At 37.4% G+C, this 23,849-nt stretch overlaps 1 protein-coding gene across 1 annotated transcript in view; it reads right to left on the bottom strand.

Moving 5' to 3' along the window:
* Window positions 1-23,849, bottom strand: part of MED23 (mediator complex subunit 23) — a 45,839-nt gene that overhangs the window by 6,754 nt on the left and 15,236 nt on the right. Inside the window, exons 11-25 of the mRNA XM_039240430.1 lie at window positions 22,550-22,750; window positions 20,638-20,781; window positions 18,226-18,371; window positions 16,736-16,981; window positions 14,784-14,926; window positions 13,586-13,760; window positions 12,078-12,241; window positions 9,557-9,681; window positions 8,321-8,526; window positions 8,054-8,234; window positions 6,709-6,879; window positions 5,812-6,028; window positions 4,119-4,355; window positions 2,299-2,464; window positions 1,435-1,507 (exon numbers count right to left, since the gene is read on the bottom strand). Of these exons, the coding sequence (XP_039096361.1) occupies window positions 1,435-1,507; window positions 2,299-2,464; window positions 4,119-4,355; window positions 5,812-6,028; window positions 6,709-6,879; window positions 8,054-8,234; window positions 8,321-8,526; window positions 9,557-9,681; window positions 12,078-12,241; window positions 13,586-13,760; window positions 14,784-14,926; window positions 16,736-16,981; window positions 18,226-18,371; window positions 20,638-20,781; window positions 22,550-22,750 (2,595 nt within the window). The remainder of the gene's footprint in view (window positions 1-1,434; window positions 1,508-2,298; window positions 2,465-4,118; window positions 4,356-5,811; window positions 6,029-6,708; window positions 6,880-8,053; window positions 8,235-8,320; window positions 8,527-9,556; window positions 9,682-12,077; window positions 12,242-13,585; window positions 13,761-14,783; window positions 14,927-16,735; window positions 16,982-18,225; window positions 18,372-20,637; window positions 20,782-22,549; window positions 22,751-23,849) is intronic.

The raw sequence follows: 23,849 nt of genomic DNA, 5'->3' as shown, positions 1-23,849 counted from the left end.
AATCAAAACCACACTGAGATACCACCTCACATGGATCAGAGTGGCTAAAATGAACAAATCAAGAGACTCTAGATGCTGGTGACGATGTGGAGAAATGAGCATCCTCCTACACTGTTGGTGGGAATGTAAACTGGTGCAGCCCCTCTGGAAAACAGTGTGGAGGTTCCTCAAAAAATTAACTGTAGAACTCCCCTATGACCCAGCAATAGCACTGCTAGGAATTTACCCAAGGGATACAGAAATGCTGAGGCATAGGAGCACATGTACCCCAATGTTCATAGCAGCACTCTCCACAATAGCTAAAACATGGAAAGAGCCTAAGTGTCCATCAACAGACGAATGGATCAAGAAGATGTGGTTTATCTATACCATGGAATACTACATGGCAATGAGAAACAATGAAATCTGGCCATGTGTAGCAACATGGATGGACCTTGAGGGTGTTATGCTGAGCGAAATAAGTCAGGCAGAGAAGGACAGATACCATATGTTGGCACATATAGGTGGATTAGGAGGAACTTAACGGAGGACCATGGGGGAGAAGAAGGGGAAAAACAGTCGAGGAGAGGGAGGGAGGCAAACCATGAGAGACTCTTGAATGCTGAGAACAAACTGAGGGCTGATGGGAGTGGGGGAAAGGGGAAGGGGGGTGATGGGCATGGAGGAGGGCACTTGTTGAGATAAGCACTGGGTGTTATAATGGAAACCAACTTGACAATAAACTATTTAAGGAAAAAAATAAAATGCATTTCATCCTGTGTTTCCAGAAAAAAATATATATATAGGTATTTTGGAGGTGTGCAAGGAAAAAATGATTGATTCATAGAGGAGCATAATCAAGCAAGTCTGGAGAGCACAGTCAGACGATGTTGTTGACACTGAAAGATATCACAATAGATAACTATATAGTGCTAAATAGACACATGTGAGGTCATAGAAGAGAGAGTTCACATGAGGGGAGGTCCAGGAAGGATTCATTGAAAAAGCAGGACCTGAGCTGGCAAAGAATGAACAGATTTTAGAGAAGCTGACAGAAGGAAGACGGGCTCTGCATAATGTTCATTCTGGAACACATCAGAAGTACCCAAGCATATCTCAACAAGTGCTAATGGCATGAGTGAGAGGCTCTAGATACGTAACATGTCAAGTGGTCAAAAGGAGATGAGATTTTAATATAAGAACTACGGTTGGATAGATAAGGTGGGACCAAAGGATACAGAGACCCATTGGTTAGGCATATTTTTAGATCTGAGGCAGAAGGAAAACAAAACAGTGTAGGTTCCTGAAGCAATAATGAAGAAAACTTAAATATGAAACACTTCCTTAATTGCATGACATCCTTGTACAATGGCATCTTACATGCATCTTATTATTTTGGCTTACAGGAAACAATTGTATTCAATTACCAGGTACAAATCAAAACTATTAACTCACTGGTAGTGCAGTGATGATCAGTCCAATGGCATTCATCCATGCTGTAATATTCTCTCTTGGCACTAAAGGCTGACTATAAGTGAAGAAAAAAGAAGAAAAATGTGAAATTACAAAAACACTTTTATATGGTTAACAATGGAACTAATTTTGAGAACATATATCATTTGGGGCTAACAACTGACTTATTCCAATAAAACAACAATGGATTTTCATTGAGTAAAAGTTTAATATACCTAAAAGCTAAAAAAGGTTTTTCTTTTTTTGGGTTGTCTCCCTTAACAGTGGTTGCTGGGATGTAAGATTATTTCCACTTCTTCAATCATTATCCCCTACCTTATGGTGATCTTCAAGAAAGGAATCTTGAAAGATTATCTTTAGTGAGGTGTTAACCTTATTCCTAACTTAAATGTCAAACAGCTACTAAAGAGTAGTGGTGGGGGGTAGGGGCCTGGGTGGCTTTGTCAGTTATATGTCTGACTTCAGTTCAGGTCATGATCTCGGGATTTGTGAGTTTGAGCCCCATGTCGGGCTCTGCACTGACAGCTTGGAACCTGAAGCCTGCTTCAGACTCTGTGTAAACCTCTCTCTGCCACTCCCCCATTTGCACTCTGTCTCTGTTTCTCAAAAATGAATATATGTTAAAAAATAAAAGGGTAGAGCTGAGAACAAACCCAGGTCTTCTGACCCTATCCAGGGCTCACTCCATTACATCTATATCACAAAGACAAAATCTGGGACCAAAAGACAGTTACTGTCCCATGTGCATCAGCCTTGGGACAATAGATTTGTCTAACATCTCCTAATAAAATATCGTTCTCTTTACAAAAAAACAATGAATCTTACTGCATGAAACAGGATACACACCTTTTCAGGACGACATTTAGAAGAGCATTTCCAACATCTTCGCCTGAAACGGCCAAGGCCATGAGCTCCACACAAGTAACATGCAGGGCATGGGCAGCTGGGTTGGGAAACTCATTGAATCTCCAGTCGCAGTTTGGGAACGGACCAGGAGACTTGCCAGCCATCGGTGCAGATGATTAAAGGAATAACCATTTGGTTTTTATTTTTTGAGATTAATGGCTCATATTGGTAGAGTGCTTTACAGTTTTCAAAATGTTTCACATGTAAACATCTCATTTGATTATCAATGTATCTGATTATGAGCCCTTAACAAGTGAACAGAAATTAAGAGGCAAATAACACGAACCAAATACACAAACGTCTGACGTAACTGAAACACATAAACGTAAGGTTTAAGAAACTGGTCTTCCGGGGCGCCTGGGTGGCTCAGTCGGTTAAGTGCCCGACTTCGGCTCAGGTCATGATCTCACAGTTCGTGGGTTCGAGCCCTGCGTCGGGCTCTGTGCTGACAGCTAGCTCAGAGCCTGGAGCCTGCTTCAGATTCTGTATCTCTCTCTCTCTCTGACCCTCCCCTGCTCACACTGTCTCTTTCTCTCAGAAATAAATAAAACATCTTTAAAAAAAAAAACAAAAAAACCCTGGTCTTCTATAGGTGTGCTTTTACATCTGTGACAGGACAGCTATAGATGCGACCAAAGTAGCCCCAGGCTTCATCTACCTACTGCTTTCAATAGTTGTAAGGTAGGTAGTAAGGGCATTATTTTATGATGAGTACTTCTTTTTTTTTTTTTTTAATGTTTTATTTATTTCTAGGAGAGAGAGGGAGAGACAGCGCGAGCAGGGGAGGGTCAGAGAGAGAGGGAGTCACAGACTGAAACAGGCTCCAGGCTCTGAGCTGGCAGTCAGCACAGAGCCCGACGCAGGGCTCGAACCCACGAACCGCAAGATCATGACCTAAGTGAAAGTCGGACGCTTAACCAACTAAGCCACCCAGGCACCCCTATGATGAGTAATTCTTTTACTTCAGGAAATAAATTCCTTTGTGTAGGAAAATGAATCATGCCCATTTATGTAAAATTACTCTACCTAGTAAACAGTGATATGGTACACAGACATACTAAACACAGTGTGCTTATAACTTAAAACATGAAATCAAAATAAAGAAATAAAAATATAAATAGAGCAGCTTTTTCATCAAAAGAGATAAAAAGTTTTATTATTATCTATTAATATTTTTTAAAAAACATTCAAGGATTTTTTGAAAGCAACAAAACTCTATACTCTCCAGTAGCAAACAGATGCATTTACTATAATACATAGTATATTTTTTTTAGAGATCGATTTTTTTTCTTTGAAACAAATCTTGTAAAGTTTGTTTTCAATTTAAATTTTAATGGAGCGAATTGTTGCCTATATGGCAGCTAATTTGATGCTGCTAATCGAAGATTTCAAAACCTTTACAAAATTAAAAATAAGAATGATCTTAAAAGAACTGAAGTCTTGGAATGTATAAAAATATTACTTTGAGGGATGCCTGGGTGGCTCAGTCAGTTAAGCATCTGACTCTTGGTTTTGGCTTGGGTCATGATCTCACAGTTCATGAGTTTAGGCTCACATCGGGCTCTGCTGGCAGCGGGAGCCTGCTTGGGATTCTCTCACTCCCTCTCCCTCTGCTCCTCCCCAGCTTGTGCTCTGACTCTCTCAATATAAATAAATAAACTTAAAAAAAAGTTATTAACTTGAAAAGATAATATGTGTTCTCCCAAATCAACATATAGTTATTTCTGAAGGGTCTGGAAAAATCACAATGCAAAGGATATTATCTACTAGTCTGCCAATCAATCTGCAATAGTAGGAGTCATCAGGAATCCAAGGATTTTCTTCTCGTGCATTCATGCCACACTTTAGGTATGTGTCACTTAGACACCAGCCTTGAGGTCGATTATCCTTGAGTGAGCCAATGATGGCATGGACAAGTTTTCGCTTGAGATGTGGGCGGTCTCTCAAGTGCATCTCATAATAGTGCAGAGTATTATACAAATAAGTCACTGGGCGATCTGCCAAGAAGAAGACAATCATCACAGTTTATCCAGTTACCAAGAACTGTGAAAAACTAACCCTCTGCTTTCAAGATTACCAAGACACAGCTCAGAAGCTCATGAAACTATTTCACATGATGGGAAGCTATATACAATGAATATTTTTATTTCAGGACAAGGCAGAAGGCTTCTAATACCATATACATGGCATGGAAATGAATAACCATCGTGGCACTGTTTATACTAGCAAAAAGATTAGAATAGCCTTAAATGGTCAAAAACAGGGTAACAGTGGTTGCCACAGAGAAGGAAACTGGCTAGCTGGAGGTCAGGGATGGGACTAACTATTCTTCCCTGCATACCCTTCTGTACCATGCACATGCTACCTAATCCAAAACAAACAAACAAAAAAAACCCCAAAAAACAAACGTTTTTATAGGAATGCTCACTTGAACTTCATACCTATTCTGTAGTGCTAACATGCAATTCAGACTTCTGGTTAGGAGGAAAACATCTTAGATAAAGTACCAAGAACTAACACCCCCCTCCCCCCGCCCAGAGAAATACACTTTGTCTCCACAGTGGCCACTCTAGGACGACCATTCTCCAGTCACCTGGTTTCAAACTTCAGCGTTCTCTTCCTTTCTTTCTATATTGGAAAGAATATATATCCTTCCCTACAAGCAGCAATCAAGTCCTGTTCCTTCTTCCTGGAATATCTGCCCCTTCTTTTGCATTCCCAAAGCCATCACAGTTGTTTAGATACTAATCCTACACCTGAATTTTTTGACATTTTTGAAATGGCTTCATCCTTCCAAAACATGCTGCTGACTACAACTAGATTTAACTTTCTAAAATAATGCTTTCTAGGCCATGGCCTTACTCAATAACATCTAATTGGTTCTTAATTATCTGCAGGTTATAAAATTGAAACTTCTCAACCTGGCACTTAAAGGTGATCTACATTGTTGGGTACAATGTTTAACTTCTCAAGTTAGCCAATGAGGAGACTGCTGTTAAAATGCCATGATTTTCCCAAAGATTCCTTCTGCTTAGAATGTTCTCTCCTTTCTGTTAATATAAATCACATATCTCACATCTCAAATCCTATCATCCAGGAAGCCTGACATGACCCATCAGTTCACAGCATCATCAGTCTGCTCTGAACCCATATGCTTCTCCTTCTCTGCACATTTGGCAATTAATCACACATTAGGTAAAGGGGGAGGGGGGCTCTCTTGCATATCATTTTTATTTCTGCAATCCAGTACATCTGCTATGACTTACCTATTTATCTTTTTATGTCATCTACTTTATACTTCATGGCATCACTATATAGCACTTATTCCCAAAACATTTTTGTTGAAAACCAATTAACATAAAATCTTTAGAACCATGATTACCCATATGGTCACACCTAGACTATTTTTGTTTATTGAGCTGTCAGATGGAATTAAAATTTGGAAAATCTCACCATGAAATTTATATAAGCCACCAAGGTGATCCAGTAAAGTCTCCAGTGACTTAGAAACTGGAAGCAGCTCTAAGAACCTGTGGATTACTATATCAAATACTGGGAGAAATCGAAGACACACATTGCCGAAATAGATGGGGAGGTAGGGAGACTGGATCTGCACCGGAGGGTCGACCTGCTCCGCGAGGCCCTCAAAATATAGTTTCTCGGGGTATTTCTGTGGAAGTGAGAAAATGGCAAGTGTTTAGGACATCTTTTTTAAATTCTCTTAAAAAACAGAGCTAAATAAATTTGTCGTTTTTAAAAGAATATGAAAACATGTTTGTTCTGGGGCGTCTGGGTGGCTTAGTCGGTTAAGCGTCCGACTTTCGCTTAGGTCATGATCTCGCGGTTGGTGGGTTCGAGCCCCGCGTCGGGCTCTGTGCTGACTGCCAGCTCAGAGCCTGGAGCCTATTTCAGAGTCTGTATCTCCCTCTCTCTCTGACCCTCCCCTGCTCATGCTGTCTCTCTCCCTCTCTCCTAGAAATAAATAAAACATTAAAAAAAAAAAGAAAAGAAAACATGTTTGTTTTGGCAGTGCAATGAAATCTAGAGTCCTTCACTTGATAAAAATTTCTATTATCCCAAAGGTATACCATAAGAGATCTATGTATACAAGAATCTGTGATAACCTTTTCATTTTGTACGTAAGTACTCACATCTACTAAAATTGCAGTTTCAATATATTCTTAACAGAAGAGATACTCTAGGACCTTGAGGAAATTTAGAGAGCTAATTTACTTCTATACAGATTACAGAGAAAACAGTAGAACCAGAGAGAAAACAGCCAAATCAATTAGCCAAATACTTGAGTCTGGCTTAAAAAGGAGTCACGGAAGCACTGATTTGAATGAGTACCTTGTGATAATTCATGTGCTTGGTGTGCCAGTCGTTCTGTAGCCAGTGCTCTGGAGAATTTTCCTTCACAAAGTCACTCACTCGATTTCTAAAATCATTTGGTTTGAGTAACAGCAACTGAATTATGAAATAACAAACCTGGGCTTCATTTCCTTCATGACTACGCATAGCCTTCAGAGAAAAATAGAAAAATGATATTAAAATGTCTGACCTGTGCATAAGCATGGCTCTTCCACTAGACAGTCTAAATTTGAATACAGTAATATCTATTATTAGAGTTTCATTATATGTTGAGTCTAATCCTAACCAACTGTTCAGAATTCCTTAAGCGTATTTAACTTTCTCACTCATTTTTGCTTCTCACCATTCCTTCTGTCTGAAGTGTCGCTCTTTTTTCTTTTGTTGAAATTTAATCTTTTCTTCAAGATCTATCACATGGATACATGGGGGCTCTCATTATTGATTGGTGATATTTTCCTCACACCTCTATCTGATCCTTCTACTTTACTGATTTATAGTCTTAGCTTATTTCCCCTATCGTATCATAACCATATATATGTTCCGCAGCTAAGAGATTAATGTTAACCAACTAAGCCACCCCAAATATCGGAACTATATTTTTTTAATGTTTATTTATTTTTGAGAGTGAGAGACAGAGTGTGAGTGAGGGATGGGCAGAGGGAGATGAAGACACCAAATCCAAAGCAGGCTCTAAGCTCTGAGCTGTTAGCACAGAGCCCGACGCGGGGCCTGAGCCGAAATCAGGCACTTAACCAACTGAGCCACCCTGATGTCCCAACACTATAGTGTTCAGAAAAGAAGTATTTTCCAGCCTTGTTCCCTATCTTCTTTTAAAATTTTGCTGAAACAGACCTCAAAGTCAAGAGAAAAAAATAATTTGAGGAATACTGGGTGGCTATGAGAAATATTCAGTTCTGACTGTGGCTACCAAAATGTACAGAAATGATTATTAGCACTCTGCGAAGAAATACAATGGCCTTTTACCACTTCTTGCCTCTAGTGGGAGCCTTTGGAAATCAACTCAGGTTTAACTATCTGCTTGAACTTTTACAGCATCACAAGATCAGGACCATGTCTGTCTTATTTACTTCTATACTTTCTGTGCATAGAACATAGCAAATATTCAATATACACTTGCTGAATGAATGAATAAAGACCCTTGGAAATCTCTAGTTCCTTAGGGAATTGATAGTAATACTCGATTATAGTATAATTTCATTAAATCCTTAGAAGCAATATAGTTAGATCAGCACAAGTCTATCAGTCACACACACTGATCCAAAACAAAATGAGGTGGCTTAGAAACTTATAAGCGTATTCTTACCAGGCAGAGAATTAATCTGTCCAATGTAACAATGTTGTACTTCCATACCATGTCATTAAGAATTTCAATGCATTTGTTGAGTTGCTGACCCCCCGCTGATGTAGAGAACTCATATACTAGGAAATCTGCAAATGTCCTCACATGGGCAACCAAGGCCCTGGCTCCAATTCTTTCTAGTACTCTGGAAATCAGAGAGTAAAAAATAAGTTTCATTGCTGTATGATAATGGATCGTCAAATGGAACGCAGATCTAGGTTTTTGGCTTACCTATAGCCAATCTGATTAATATGATCTGTTTCCAAGAGCATTTTCCAGAGAAGACAAAGGAAGAGAGGAGGAGAGCCTTGCATAGAAAAGTGGGTAATGATGTCATTTTCATTGGTCATTGACTTCCACTTCCTATACTCCTCTTCCACATTTTTTTTCAAGTTAAAACGGCTTTCCTGAGGTACGTTATTTTGTTTGAAGAATGCCTAAAAGGAAGATCGTAAGTTTACTTCAAGGTTTATACTAAAAAGGACACTGGCTACAGAGGTAAGAAACCAGTTCTAGGCTTGATTCTGACACTAATAAACTCTAGGTGGCCTCAAGCAACTTAGTAGTAATCAAGGCCTGAATTTCTATAATGGGAAAATACACAGGCTTGATTTGATTATCTCTAATATTCCCTTTCTAGATTTCCTAAACAGAAATCCAAGCAAGCCTGAATTCAAAGCTTCTTTAATCATCTGTTGATACTTCTGTTCATCATTAAAAAAAAAAAAAAAAAAAGAAATTTATGTATCCTGTGGTTACATATTTTAGCATCTCTATAAGGAAAATCTATTACACCAGCCCAATGGGCCTCAGACTGTGAGTACTGGCACCACCTGGGACCTGTAAGAATTGCAGTCTGGACCCCATTCCAGATCCACTGAATTGGAAATTCCACACCTGGGGCTCAGCAGTCTGTACCTGAACAAGCCCTCTAGGTGATTCTGGTAAGTTTGAGAACAACCATTCCAGTCCTATTGGAAATTATAGAAAGCAGACGTTCATTACGCTTAAACTTTTCTCTGCAAAGCAGAGGACAGATGAGGTTCTCCTTTCTCTATATTATAAAAGCCAAGCTTACAGTTTTTCTCTGTGTGATTTAAAAAAATTCAGTCCGTGCACCAATGTGTATTCTATGCAGCTCCATTAAAGTTGTATTTCTCCCCATTTCAGTTCTGGGAGAGAATTTTTTATGTAATGTGCTATTTCTCACAAGATTCTAAAACTGTTAATAATATGAGATCACAATTAAATTTTTAGGAATATATCTAGTTCTAGAGTAGGTAGGACAAGGAACAACTCAAGACACTCTGGAATAGGAAAAAATTTTTAAAAAAGAAATAAAAGCTAATTTCCTTTGGATATCACTAAAAAACCTCTCTAGACTAACACTAGGTAGGAAAGTGACTTTATATATTAAATGGAAGAAAGACTTTTATAAATTCAATATGAAATTCAAGACCAGATTACCTGCAGTGGGCCTGGAAAACAGCTAAGAGTGTGTGATGCCCAATTGTGAGGAGTAAAACTCATGATGGTCTGAAGTATATCTTTACACCAAGTTCCCTGAATTGAATCAGAACCTGTAAAAAAATCTGAACATAAACAAAAAGATGTAATCCAGATGTAAATGAGCATAACCACAATTCATAAATATCATAGAGAAAGCAACAAACAATTATGCCCACCCAAGGAATTTCACTGCAATACACTCACTGCATAACTAGTTATATTCAGCTTAGGATCTAAATTTTTTTAGTTTATGAATGATTTGAATGGTTACATTAGTAAGTAAGAACACAATTAGTGGAAAGACAAAAGACAGTGCAATCTGATTTTTTTTAAGGTTACGGAGCACCAGTGCAACGACAGTGATACAGGCCCGACACGAATGCTCATGTAGTTCACTCTGACAATGAGGTATCAGCACTTCATTGAGCCAAGGAAATACAATTAAGAAAGCAGCTATCTTTTCTAGTGGTTGAAACAGCTATAGACTATAACTCTCTAAATCAAGAAGGTTAATTTATATAAAATGAGTTCACACAGATGTGTTTGAGCCTGCTAAATCCAGTTAACTATTTCTTTAAAACAGCAGTTCTCCAGGTGTGGTCTGTGGAGTCTGTGGGTCCCTAATATCCTTTTATGGATCTGATGAGGTAAAAACTATTAAAATGATAATAATAAGATAGGATTGACCATTTTACTGTGTTGACATGCACACCGATAGTGCAAAGGTAAAGACAGGTAAAAGTGCTGGCCCACAGAACAAATCAAACTGTGGCATCAAACTATACTAACAGCCATTGTAATCTTCACTATGCTCTCAGTTGGGAGTGAGGGTGGGGAGAAAGAGCCAGTTTTACTTAGGAATATCCTTGAAGTAGTGAAAAGGACTGTATCTCAGCTCCTTAGGTACATCTAAGCTTAATATTCTGTGTGATAAAAATGGAAGTATGAATAAAGTGTTCTAGCTACATATCAAAGTATGATGGGTATCTTAAGGAAAATTATTTGTGCAATTGTGTGAATATTGAGTGAAATTAGCTTTTTTAAAAAATGGAAATCCATTTTTACTTACAAGAACATCTGACAGAAAACTATAGTTATTCAGACTTGGGCATTAAGCAGACATTTTCTTGAAAATTAACAAAGGGAGCCTGTTACTTCAAGGAAAACAAATGACCACATCTTTTGCCCATGACAAAAGTTGACTCTTCAAGTGAAACATCAAAATTTTGGAAAACCTGTATGTACTACTATAAGCCTAATAGTTCTCCAAAACTTTAAAGATTTTCCTAAAGAAATCTGTAGTGATATGAACAAATGTATTTTTATGATACTGTATAATTAAGTGTGCCAGCATTAATAAGATCTCACTGGACCAATGTCTTCCAAAACACTAATTCATGAAGTTATAAAATATACATGGATAAAAAAATCCATTAAATGTGCAAAACAGATCAATGAATTACAATGTAATGGAGTACAACATGTTCACTGACAGGATTTTGGATTCCCTTCTACCTTGCGCCTAACATGTAAGAAACCATCACTTGTCTAATTTTGTGTGACATTGAAGAGTATTCACAATTATTGGAAAGACGATTAAAATACTCCTCTCCTTTCCAACCTTTCACCTGGGTGAGGCCATATTTTCTTCATTTCTAAAATAACGTACTGTGATAGATGAAATGCAGAAGTAAATATGAGAATCTAGCAAAGCTTTCTTTACATCAGATATTAAAGAGAGACACAAAAAATGTGAAAAAATGGCACCTCTTCTCACTGAAGTTTTGTTTTGGAGAATATATAGTTTAGTTTTCATAAAAATACACCAATTATATTAATATATAATATGTTTATTATTTTTAAGTAAATCAAATATATACTAAAAAAGCATCTATCCTAATATCAATTAAGGTAAATATTGATAGATAAAATTCATATAAATGGAAGATCCTTGTGAATTTGTATTTTTTTAAGAATGTTAAGTGTTCCTGGGGCGCCTGGGTGGCTCAGTCAGTTGAGCGTCCGACTTCGGGTTAGGTCATAATCTCACAGTCTGTGAGTTCAAGCTCCATGTCAGGCTCTGTGCTGACAGCTCAGAGCCTGGAGCTGCTTCAGACTGTATGTCTCCCTCTCTTTCTGTCTCTCCCCTGCTCACACTCTGTCTTCCCCTCTCTCTCAAAAAATAAATAAACATTAAAAGAATTTTTTTATGAATGTTAAGTGGTCCTTAAATGAAAAAGATCAAAAACCACTACTTAAAAATGATGTAAATGGCTGAAAACAGAAGCTCAACCTAGTTAAAATGATAGTACACAGAAGAACCTACATTAATGATTGAAATGGTGAAGGTATTAAAACAACTTTTTTTTTAAATAAATGAAAAGGATGTTTTCACAATGCTGTTCCTTTAATAATCACCAGGAACACAGCATGCTCTAATTCATTTGTTTTTGATGTTGATATTGCGTATTCACTGTACCTGTTACATGAGTTGCTCTAGCTAAGGTCAATATCAAGGCTCGGTTCAGCTCTTCAGATTCTGCGGACAGCACTGTTTTGGGATCGCTCAGGAAGCGTGTGAACTGTGGCTGTACCTCCGAGCTACCCAATGCTGTTATAAGCCTCAGTGCAGTGCTCTCAACACTAAAAGGTAGGAAAACAAAAAGAAATGTGAAAAAGTTAAGTGGCATGTAAAATTTCAGAATTATAGAATTAAATCTAATTCTAGGTCAATTACAATGGAAAACATGCAAACTATGAATTCCTCTTCTCTGATTAAAAAAAAAAAACAACCCTTCCTTCTTTGTGTAAGAATGAACTTTGTTTTAAAAACCTGGGATACTAAATTTTATAGAAAAAACCATCTGACACTTTTTACATTTGAAAAAGACAGCTTGTAGCTTATAAGACTACACAATTTCACCTGGATATATAGGATTTAAAAATTACATTTTTTAGGAGTGTGTGGGTAGCTCAGTTAGTTTAGCATCCGCTTGGTTTCCATTCAGGTCATGATCTCACAGTTTGTGGGTTTAAGCACCACGTTGATCTCTGCACTATACAAAGCCTGTGTGGGATTCTCTCTCCCTTTATCTCTTTGCCCCTCCCCTGCTTGTGCTCTCTCTCTCTCTCTCTCTCTCTCAAAATAAATAAACTTTAAAGTAGCCTCTTATTTAAAAAAATTTTTTTAATTTAATTTTATTAATGTTTATTCATTAACAAATGAGAGAATGTGCGCGTGTGCACACAAAGGCAGGGGAGGGGTGAAGAGATAGGGGGACAAAGGATCTAAAGCAGGCTCCGCGCTGACAGCAGAGTGGCCGATGTAGGCCTGGAACTCACAAATATGACCTGAGCTCCAGCTGGATACTTAACCAACTGAGGCACCCAAGAGCCCCTTAAAAAAATTTTACATTTTAAAATCACGAATATATTTTCAATTAAAGCAAAATCAAAGTGACATGATAATTTAACCATAATCTGAAGTATATTTAAATCTAATATTCTAAATTATTTTTAATGTTTATTTTTATTTTTGAAAGAGAGAGAGTGCCAGCATGAGCGGGGGAGGGGCACAGAGAGAGGAGACATAGAACTCAAGCAGACTCCAGACTCTGTGCTGTCAGCACAGAGGCTGACTTGAAGCTTGAACTCACAAACTCTGAGATCATGACTTGAGCTCAAGTCGGATGTTTAACTGACTGAGCCACCCAGGCACCCCTAAATCCAATATTCTAAAGGGCTAAATTGGAACATACTGTCAAAGGCCTTGGATGTACTTTTTCTCACCCCAAAGATTAATGCAAGGACTCTATCTTTATAACTTTCTATTTAAAAAGCTATATTCTACTCCTTCTATATTGGAAATAAGATACTCTAGAAGCAGAAGTTTTATGACAAATGAATAAACACTATAAAGGATTAAGTTCCCATCTCCAATAAAGTTTCTAATAAATCTTAAGGAAAGACAGTCACCAAGGAGCTCACCAGAGATGGAGCTGGTTCTGGTTTGTCTGTGCAACTGCAGCTAAAGTATGAAGATGGCTCAGGAGCTGCACTCTGTAATGAGGCTGGATGTGGTGCATCCGGTAGCTGAACATCTCGAGAAGTGTGTGCAAGATCCCCCAGGCATGGGACTTGAAAACAGTTGGCAAAAGTTGACCTTGAGGGATATGACCATATAAGGCACCAATTAGAAAAGCTATGAATTAAAAGACATTCGAAGAGTCACATGGAATAAAATCTACGTAAAGATTTGATCATGAACATACACACACACACACACACACACACACACACACACATACACACACAATTTTCCAAATTTTCTCCATAATTTCTCCTTTAATGGTAATGAAAAAAGTCCAGATCCTAATTATAAGCCCAAGTTTGTCCCTTTTTTTCTTTCCTGGAATTTGACAAATGATACTCAAGTTCACCTAGAAAAATAAGAGACAGTAGATGAATAAAAAATTACCCTTCCTCACTTCTTAGTTGTCTTTTAAATTACTTTTATAAAGTCAATGTTCCCAATCTTTGGAAGCATGAGGATCACTTTTTAATATACTATTTGCATGACAACCATCTCCATTCCTTCCTCTCTCCCCAAAACCTTTTGTTCAACCCTTGATTATCTGGGAAGATGAGTAATTATGGTTAAAATTAAATTTATACCATATTAGTGAAAAGTTACAATTAACATGAATCAGAAAAAACTTCTATATGAGAAAGAATCTATTATTTAGACCTGCAGAGCAACTAGCAGACATCATACGCTGTCTTCTGATGCAAGAAAACTCCTTCCTAATGCCAGGGGCAAACCAGAAAAAGCAGCACATGGGACCACAGATTCTTGCATGAGGACAGAGCCCATGTCTGTTTAGCTCACTGTATCCCAAGCACTTAACATAATACCCCTTTCTTATCATAACTTTACTTAAAAATGCAACTCACTCTCCTGACTCTCATACTTCCTACCCCCCTTTTTTGCTTTATTTTTCTCCATAAGACATATCATCTGACATATTCTATACTCCATTTATTTACTTCTTTGCCTCCCTCATTAGTAGGTAATCTCTATGACGGCAGCTACATCTTTACACTGTTGTATCCTCCGCACCTAAAGAATACCTGTTGAATTAAAGAATGGGTTAATGGTTACAAACACCAGAAAGTCCTGTCTTACTGATAAATCCTTTGATGCCCAAGGACTCTATTTCCATATAGACCAATAAGCGACTGTAGGTTTCCACTAGGGCTGGAGCCAAGGCCACACTGGATTTTGCATGAGCAAGTTTTATCACTCTGGTAGCAATGCTATGGATAAGGCTGAGGAGAAACCAAGGGAAAGAAAATAAAAATCCATATTTTGACATAAACATGGGGATTACCCTATTTATAGGACACTTGGTATAAATCTAAACTGAAGTACATAAAATGAATGAGCTCCATTTTAATCATTTCAGCTGTACAGGACAGTGATAGTAGTGATACACTGTATAATCTGAGATGAATTCTGGTTTCCATGGTGCTTTCAGTTAGGATCCCTCTGCTCATAGAAAAGCAAAATTGGGTACAACTCATAAGAATACACTTGAGTTAAAAAAAAAACAAACAAACAAACTAGGGGGATCTGGGTGGCTCAGCTGGTTAAGCGTCCAACTCTTGATTTTGGCTCAGGTCATGATTTTGGCTCTCACAGTTCATGAGATCAAGCACTGCGTCAGGTTCTGTGCAGACAGCATGGGCCTGCGTGGGATTCTCTCTCCCTCTCTCTCTGCCCCTCCCCTGTGCGCTCTCAACATAAATAAACATTAGAGAAAAAAAAAGACAAACAAAAAGACAAAATACCCCAAAACAACCCCAAAAATATTTTTAAAAATTAACACGCATGAATGGTTTAGTCTCTTTTTCTCTTTCAAACGTGTAACTAAAATTGTTTGAGAAATTAAATAACTTTTATTATGGAATTACTTAAAAAAAATCACTGCTAAGATACAAATGTTGGGTTCTAATAAGGCTTCCCTCAACTTCATCACATGAGCAGGTAAAGCACATGTATAATTTTATGACAATGTTTACCATGAGAAAAAGAGCATGGCTTTTCTAGAACTGATGTCCCACACATAAATTCTCTTTCGCCCACAATGTCTGATGTTTGAGCCAATACTTAAGAGCTGAAAGACCAGAAATGAGAATCTGGATTTCTAGCCTTTTCCAAAAAAATCTAGAGAAGCTCTAGTTACACTAGTCTACTTTCTTACATTATAAAAATTAGCTAAAATGGCAGCCAGCACCATGAGGTAAGCTTCAATCAGCCTCAATTCCTTCTATATACACACACTTCTATGTGCACTCATACTGGCTCTCTTCCACTCAGAGGCATGCGTCACTCATTTACATTGTCAGTTTGGCTCCTAGAGGTACCTGAGGTTCAAGAATCACACCCAACAGGGGATTTTCTGTCTTTTAGAAGCCATAATGTCAATTCTAAGTGCATCTCTATTTGTAATCAATACAGCAAAGGCATTATAATTTTCACATTCCTGGATTCAGCTATTCTATTTCCAGCAAATTATTTAATAAAAATGTATTATGGGTACATGTAAAGACATAAAGATTGTCTTCATAGCCATCATTATAATACTAAGACACTGTGAATAACTCATGCTCAACAACGCAAAACTGGCTAAATAATCATATATGGCCACAGAAAAGACTTCTTTGTAGCAATTAATACAGACGTTTCTGGAAAACACTAGACCTAAAGAGGCGTATGATAGATTATTATGGGGAAAAGGTGGTTATAACAAAGTATTATAGTAAGAACCCATTTTGTTAAAAAAAAAAAAAACCCAACCCATAAATTCCTATATTTATACATAGAAAAAAAGACTCAGAACATATACCAAAAAATTTTACAATGCTTATTTCTCATGATGAGATTATAGCAGTTATTTTCTTCAGGTTTATTTGTATATTCTAGAATTCCTATAATAAATAACTTTTATAATAAAAACCAAATTATGGTAAAAATGTAACTGACCATAAAAAACACAAACATAATCGTGAAATCATGCCTATACTACGCTGATATCAATTCCCCAACACAGGACCAAATAAATAAAAAGAAAATACCTCATTTTGGCATGAACTGTCAGTGAGTCCAGGAGGTTCATGGGTAAGGGAGTAATAGATGCGGAAGCCAAGCAGCTTGTTCCAGGAAGAGGTACTCTCATAATTCCATTTCCATAAATAGTTTCTACCAGAGCTCCCATGGGTAATGTAAAACATTCTGAATTTGTAGAGTATGCATTACACAGCAGGGCAATCTTATAGTCATTCATCTGTAAACTTTTATTTCTAAGACTCTGCTGTAGGAACCTACAATTTCAAGTACCATCAAACAGTAAAAAATGCAAACAATTTCCAGAAAGTTAACTTCGTATTTTAAAAAACATTTACTTTCATGAAATGATTTACCAATACTATCTTCAGTCCTACAGATATTAAAGTTTCTGCTCAAAATACAGAGTGGTTAACATACAAAAGTTTAAGTAGCATTTCAAAAACAACTTTAATAATAAGTTATCAGGTAATGAATATCTGTTAAGTATTATTGCATACACAGCACTAAGACTCAAATAATGAAGAAATAAGACACAAATTCTGTTTCTTATCCATCTGGCTAAGCACAACAATGTGCCTTCATTATTGATGTCAGTGTGAAAAGATGATTAAGGAATGTATCATAAAGGGACAGCCAAATGCAATGTGGAATCTGACTCCCCTACAGTCTCCTATGAAGAGATTTGGGAGAGAAGTTATAGGTGGGAAGTTCACATATTGCTACCTAATACCTGTGACCATCTAAAGTCAAATCCTATCTAAAAAGAGCATCTTCTTTGAGCTATCACAGCTCAAAAATGATGTAAGGAAGCACACCAGCCAGAAAACTCAAACAATCCTAGCAGCCCAGGAAGTGAAAGAGATCTGTCAGATCAGGCTCAAATCCTGAACGCTTAGGAAGTTTTGAAACATTTTCACCTACTTTTGGAAATTAAGAACATTAAGGTAAAACATGTAAAAGCAAAGATCAGACATGAAAATTAAATATACAGATAGATAGATAGATAGATCTGCATACATATAGACAGAATTAATTTTCTAGTTGTTTTCTGATGCAGGTATTGGTCAGTCTCTCTAGTAGGACATGCAATTAAATATTCACCTTTACCTCTAGTGGGTGTGGGGAGATTTCTATACTTCATACAAATACCGATATCTGTCCGGCTAGTGATATTAGTCTGTAATACACCATTTATTAATTTAAAAAATTAACTGTTGGGGCGCCTGGGTGGCTTAGTCGGTTAAGCGTCCGACTTTCGCTTAGGTCATGATCTCGCAGTTCGTGGGTTCGAGCCCCGTGTCAGGCTCTGTGCTGACTCCCAGTTCAGAGCCTGGAGCCTGTTTCAGAGTCTGTGACTCCCTCTCTCTCTGACCCTCCCCTGCTCACGCTGTCTCTCTCTCTCTCTCCTAGAAATAAATAAAACATTAAAAAAAAATTTTTTTTAATTAATTAAAAAATAAAAAATAAAAAACTAACTGTTAAGCTACAAATTACTTACTCATGGTGAAGCTTTAGGGAATGAGGTATTGGAATCTGTAGCTTGGAGTTGTCATTTTGGGCTTTTCTATTGAGATGAATCCAAATGCAAGTCATTGCAAAGGCATGAGTTGACTGGGGTTTGTTAATATCAGGAACTGGAATATACTGTAAAACAATTTGTACATTATAAGAAAGAGACGAATTAATACATTATAAATATTTTAATAAATATGTATTCTAATAATCCATTGTCAATATAACTCTTTTTAAAATACTCTTTTAATTCAGCTTCAATTGTTCTTTGACTATTCAATAATACAGATCAGAAGATCTAACAGCTAGAAAAAAATTAACTATTACAAGATTGTTTACTTGCCAAGGAATTAACAGAAATTCACAGGGGCTGTTACAGAGCATTCACAATCATTTAAAAATGTGCATTCTTTAAAAAACAAACACATTATGAAATTTTACTGAAGGTGATAAATATACTGTAAGCACGAATTTCTAAAAGTCACATATATGCTTTTCAAGAACACATAAAAATTAAGAAATATGCAATCTAAATAAGGACTGTATTCAATATATATCATCATACACACTATACATATTGTATCCTGATGGAGGAAATGACATGGATATGGGGAATTTGCTTTAAAATTGTCCAGTGTTAACAAAAAAGATGAGTGGAAAGATGAAACAAGGGTGTTTTTTAAACTACAACGATATATCACTTCACACTGTCAGAATGGCTAAAATCAAAAACATAAGAAACAAGGGTTTGGTGAGGATGTGGAGAAAAAGGAACCCTTGCACACTGTTGATGGGAATTCAAACTGTGGAAGACAGTAAGGAGGTTCCTCAAAAAGTTAAAATTAGAAATAGTCTACAGTCCAGTAATCGGACTACTAGGTATTTACCCAAAAAATACAAAAACATGAATTCAAGGGATACATGCACCCCTATCCTAATTGCAACATTATTTACAACAGTTGAATTATGGAAGCAGCTCAAATGTACATTGACGAATGAATGAATAAAGAAGACATGGTATATGACCGCGCGCACACACACGCACACACGCACACACACGATGACTATTATTCGGCCACAAAAAAGAATGAAAATCTTGTCATTTGTTAACATGGCTGGAGCTAGAGAGTACGTTAAGTGAAAAAGTCAGCTAGGGAAAGACAAATACCATGATTTCACTCAAATGTGGAATTTAAGAAACAAAACAAATGAGCAAAGAATAAAAAGAGAGACTAATCAAGAAACAGACTCTTAACTACAGAAAATGAAGTGATGGTTACCAGAGGGGAGGTGGGTGGGTGGGAGGATGGGTAAAACAGGTGATGTAGATAAGAGTACACCTATCTAGATGACACTGAGTAACATATAGAATTGCTGAATCACTATATTGTATATCTGCACTAATTAAAAACTTAAAAGATATTTTTTGGTGATGAGTACACAGAAGTTTATTTTTCTATTCACTCCACCTTTTTTGTGCATTTAAAAATTTCCATAACAAAATGTGTTTAAAGAAATGGCAATTGTCAATATATACCATATTTTACTCAAATACCTCATCTAACAAACAATGGGGAAACACACTCAATTGGCAAACCAAAAAAGATATTAACAGACACTGATGTTATTTGGTCACTCAATGATTTGTATAGATCAACAGCTTAGTGCTTTAAGAAACTGTAAACCTAGGGGCGCCTGGGTGGCTTAGTCGGTTAAGCGTCCGACTTTCGCTTAGGTCATGATCTCGCAGTTCGTGGGTTCGAGCCCCGCGTCGGGCTCTGTGCTGACTGCCAGCTCAGAGCCTGGAGCCTGTTTCAGTCTGTGACTCCCTCTCACTCTGACCCTCCCCTGCTCACGCTGTCTCTCTCTCTCTCTCCTAGAAATAAATAAAACATTTAAAAAAAAAAAAAAAAAGAAACTGTAAACCTACTTAGAATACAGAGAAATATGCTTGGGTGGTTCATTTGGTTAAGTATCCCACTTGATTTCGTTTCAGGTCATGATCTCATGACTATGAACTTGAGCCTCACAATAGACTCCGTGCTGGACGTGGAGCCGGCTCAAGATTCTCACTCTTCCTCTCCCTGCTCCCCTCCCCCATTCATGCTCTCCCTCTCAAAAAAAAAAAAAAAAAGAGGAAGAGCTTGCTACAGATGTTCAATTGTAATTTAAGATAAACTTCAGAAATAATCTACTTTATTTTCTTTACTTTCCATGAATAAACTAATGTCGAGAGAGACTAGGGTCCATCTCATGATGTTTAGTCATAGAACTGGGAAAGAACCCAGGTTTCCAGCTTCCAAATCTGGTACCTTTTTCATAAAATCATATGAAAATACTTAAACATAAATTAGACATAAACCACTTATCACACCGTTAACTATTTTGTAAAACTTACTTCTTTTTCTGGATACAGAAGGTCAAAGAGCTTCATGACAGGGAGAAAATCAGCGAGTGCATTTTTCTGAATACTTCCAGAAATGAATTGCAGGAGAACCCACATTAGATGGTCTCTGCCTTTAATCAGTCCTCTCCCTGCTAACTGTAAAAGATGTTTAAATACACATCTACACAGCTGGTTAAAGAGATGGATAAAGTTTAAGGGAAAAAAAACTCAAAAAACCCAAAAAGCAGGAGAAACTCTGTACTCCGAAAGTTATTATCCAACTTTGGCATTTACAAAATACTTAATCTCAATTTAGGACACACTAAGCAAAGCCTTTTAAATTATTTTAATATTATACATAGATTTCTTCCCTGACCCCAAAACAACTATACATATCAAAAGTTAAATGTTTTAGAGCATAACTAAGTTGACCATGAATGCAAGAGAATCAAGTTTAATATGAGATAACTGTTAAAAATCTCTCATCAAAACACAAGAAATACTTCATTAAACCAAAAGGATTTTTTTCTTTAAATTTAAAATCCTTGAGGAGTGGTTATTAAGAAACACTCAGGGGTGCCTGGGTGGCTCAGTTGGTTGAGCACCCGACTTTGGCTCAGATCATGATCTCATGGTTCATGAGTTTGAGCCCCACGCTGGGCAGTGCTGACAGCTCAGAGCCTGGAGCCTGCTTCGGATTCTGTGTCTCCCTCTCTGCCCCTCCCTGCTTGTGCTGTCTCTCTCACTCAAAAATAAACAAACATTAAAAAACAACAACACTCTTCCTGGTTTCCTATAGATTATAACAGTCATCAATGATGGTGGGGGTGGCAGTGGGGGGAATGAGTGGTTGGAAGGATTTTAACAATGCTTACGAAAAATCTTCCCCCAAATAATCAGGCTATAGAGATGTTATAGCATTTATTTCCGTTCAACATGTCTAAAATATTATAAAAAAAACCAACCCTTCCACAAATTTGTTCATCTGTTTGTATTTCCTGTTTTGGATTCATTGTCCCACTTTTTCATTCACTGCCAAAGCAGAGACCCGCGAGTGATCCCAGACTCCTGTTACTCCCTCTGTTACCTATCCGTCACCAAATCCGATTCACGTCTCAGCATATCTGGTCTCGGGTCCATCCTCTCTTTTCTGGTTTAGGCCATCAGCGTCTCCCACCCAGATCACTGCAAAGGTTCCCTTACCCACATCCTGACCTGATTTTGGTCCCATCCATCTTTATGTCCCCATCTTCATACATGTGGCAATTGGCAGTAATTATTCCAACGTATATATGATGATGTCATTCGCCTCCCAAAGAGAACCTAGACTCCATAGAACAAACACGCTTTCCTTGTCTGGTCTTGCCTTGCTGCCTTTCTGATCTCACCAACACATCTCCATTTTTATTTTCTTTCCAGTTCTCTCACACACTTTTATCCTTTCCAAGTGATCATCTTACTGCTACAGAAACACTTTCCTATCTTTTCCTCTTGGCAAATTTCTATTTGTCCTTCAAGTGTGAGCTTCAATATCTCTTTGCTAAAGCCATTACTGATGTCTTTTATAGGGACTATTTTCCCTCATTCCTGTTGGAGGAAAACATGCTTCCATTATGCAAACTATTATTATAATCAAACTGTTTATACCTATATCTTCCCACGAGTGAGGAGCTCCTTGAGGTTACTCTAGTGCCTTTGCATTTTGTTCCCCCTGGTCCTCACACTCTATGTGGAATGAATGACTGAAACCGATATTCACAGTGACAAGAAAGTGAAAAGTTTAGAAACCATAGAAGCACTGAACAAAAGAGCCATCAGGGCTCAGGACTTCAGCCGCTGCTGAAATCACTAGGCCATGTCCGTTCCAGTCTAAAGCCTATCAATCAACAGGTGAAGGAGCTCTGACAGAAGACTGAATACTCACCTTCTGATGAAGAGAAAGGACCATATGAGGGAAACTTGCAAACTGGAAAAGCACAAAGAAAATGAGCTGACTCGAGAGGTGCTGCCACAGGAGTTGGCTCGTTCCCCCATCGTCGAACTTCTCCTCAGTCTCGGACCGCTCCATGGCATAGACCACCAGATCCACCAGCTGGTCCTCCAGCACAGGGCAGCGCTGCTTGTGCTGTAGGGCAGAGATTAGATACAGTATTCCAAAAGCCTCCCGGTTAGTTTCAGAAGTTACTGGTTAATGGGCATTAATTGTAACAAGAGGCTGAGAAGCATGGAATGAAGTTGAACTTAGAAAGTTAAGGTTAGATTTAGTCTATTAAAGCTGCATCACGTTACATTATCAGAGAGGATGAGTTCCATTACAAAGATTATTTTTCAGATCTCACACAAAGCAGACTTCCTATTCACTTTTAACTTTCACTACAGACATGGGTGCTTCAATCAACAAAGGGTACTGCACAGTGGAAAATTTTGTTATTTATCCATTGAAAAAAAGATAATTTAAAAAGCATATGAAATGAGGAAAGTGGTACTAATTTTCTACTCTAACTCAAAATATAAAACCCTTGAATTACCAAGAATCAAATAATTGTGAAGAGAGCAAACAAAGCAGTGAGAATCTATGTATTTTAAAGCAACCACCACAGGTTTATGCTACCTTTACATACAGAGGTATATCTAAATAGCTGCCAGATTATACCCAGTATCTGTTTTTCAATGTGTGGTATTGATCCTGATACTGAAATGGAAACTTCCTCTACCGAATAATTGATCTCAAAGTTAATCTCTGCTCTGCATTCTTAGAAGCCAAACATAATGCAGCTTTAATTTTAAATTAGACTATTTTGAAATCTAAAACAAGAAAAAGAATTGAATTTAAACACTAAAAATGAGAATGCAACTTCCCTTTCTAGAGGCAAAAAGATTTATGCTTTTAAAGTGATTTAAAAATATGCTTTTCCCAAAAGAAATGTTAAGCCATTTTTAAGCCATTTTCATATTTCTTTTATAAAATATGTTATATGACTTAATAGCCAGGCAGTTGGAAGCCTTTCTAGTGAATACAATTACTAATACAGATACTTTCCTTCTAAGCTTTAGATGTGATTATTAGTCTTTTGCCATGAAAAAGGGATATGGTTTCTTTAAATTTAGGGGAAAAATGCAAAATGGGGACGGATTTGGAAAAAAAAAAACATAATGAATAGCATCCCCTTTTGCATGCTCTTTGCCAGCTCCAAACTTGTAAAGCTCCAGTATCGCTGCACTTT

The sequence above is a fragment of the Hyaena hyaena genome, unplaced genomic scaffold, assembly GCF_003009895.1.
Source record: "Hyaena hyaena isolate Hyena2069 unplaced genomic scaffold, ASM300989v1 scaffold_178, whole genome shotgun sequence".
Taxonomy (NCBI): domain Eukaryota; kingdom Metazoa; phylum Chordata; class Mammalia; order Carnivora; family Hyaenidae; genus Hyaena; species Hyaena hyaena.
Note: the sequence above shows the minus strand (reverse complement) of the source record. Positions and strands in the feature narration are given on the sequence as shown.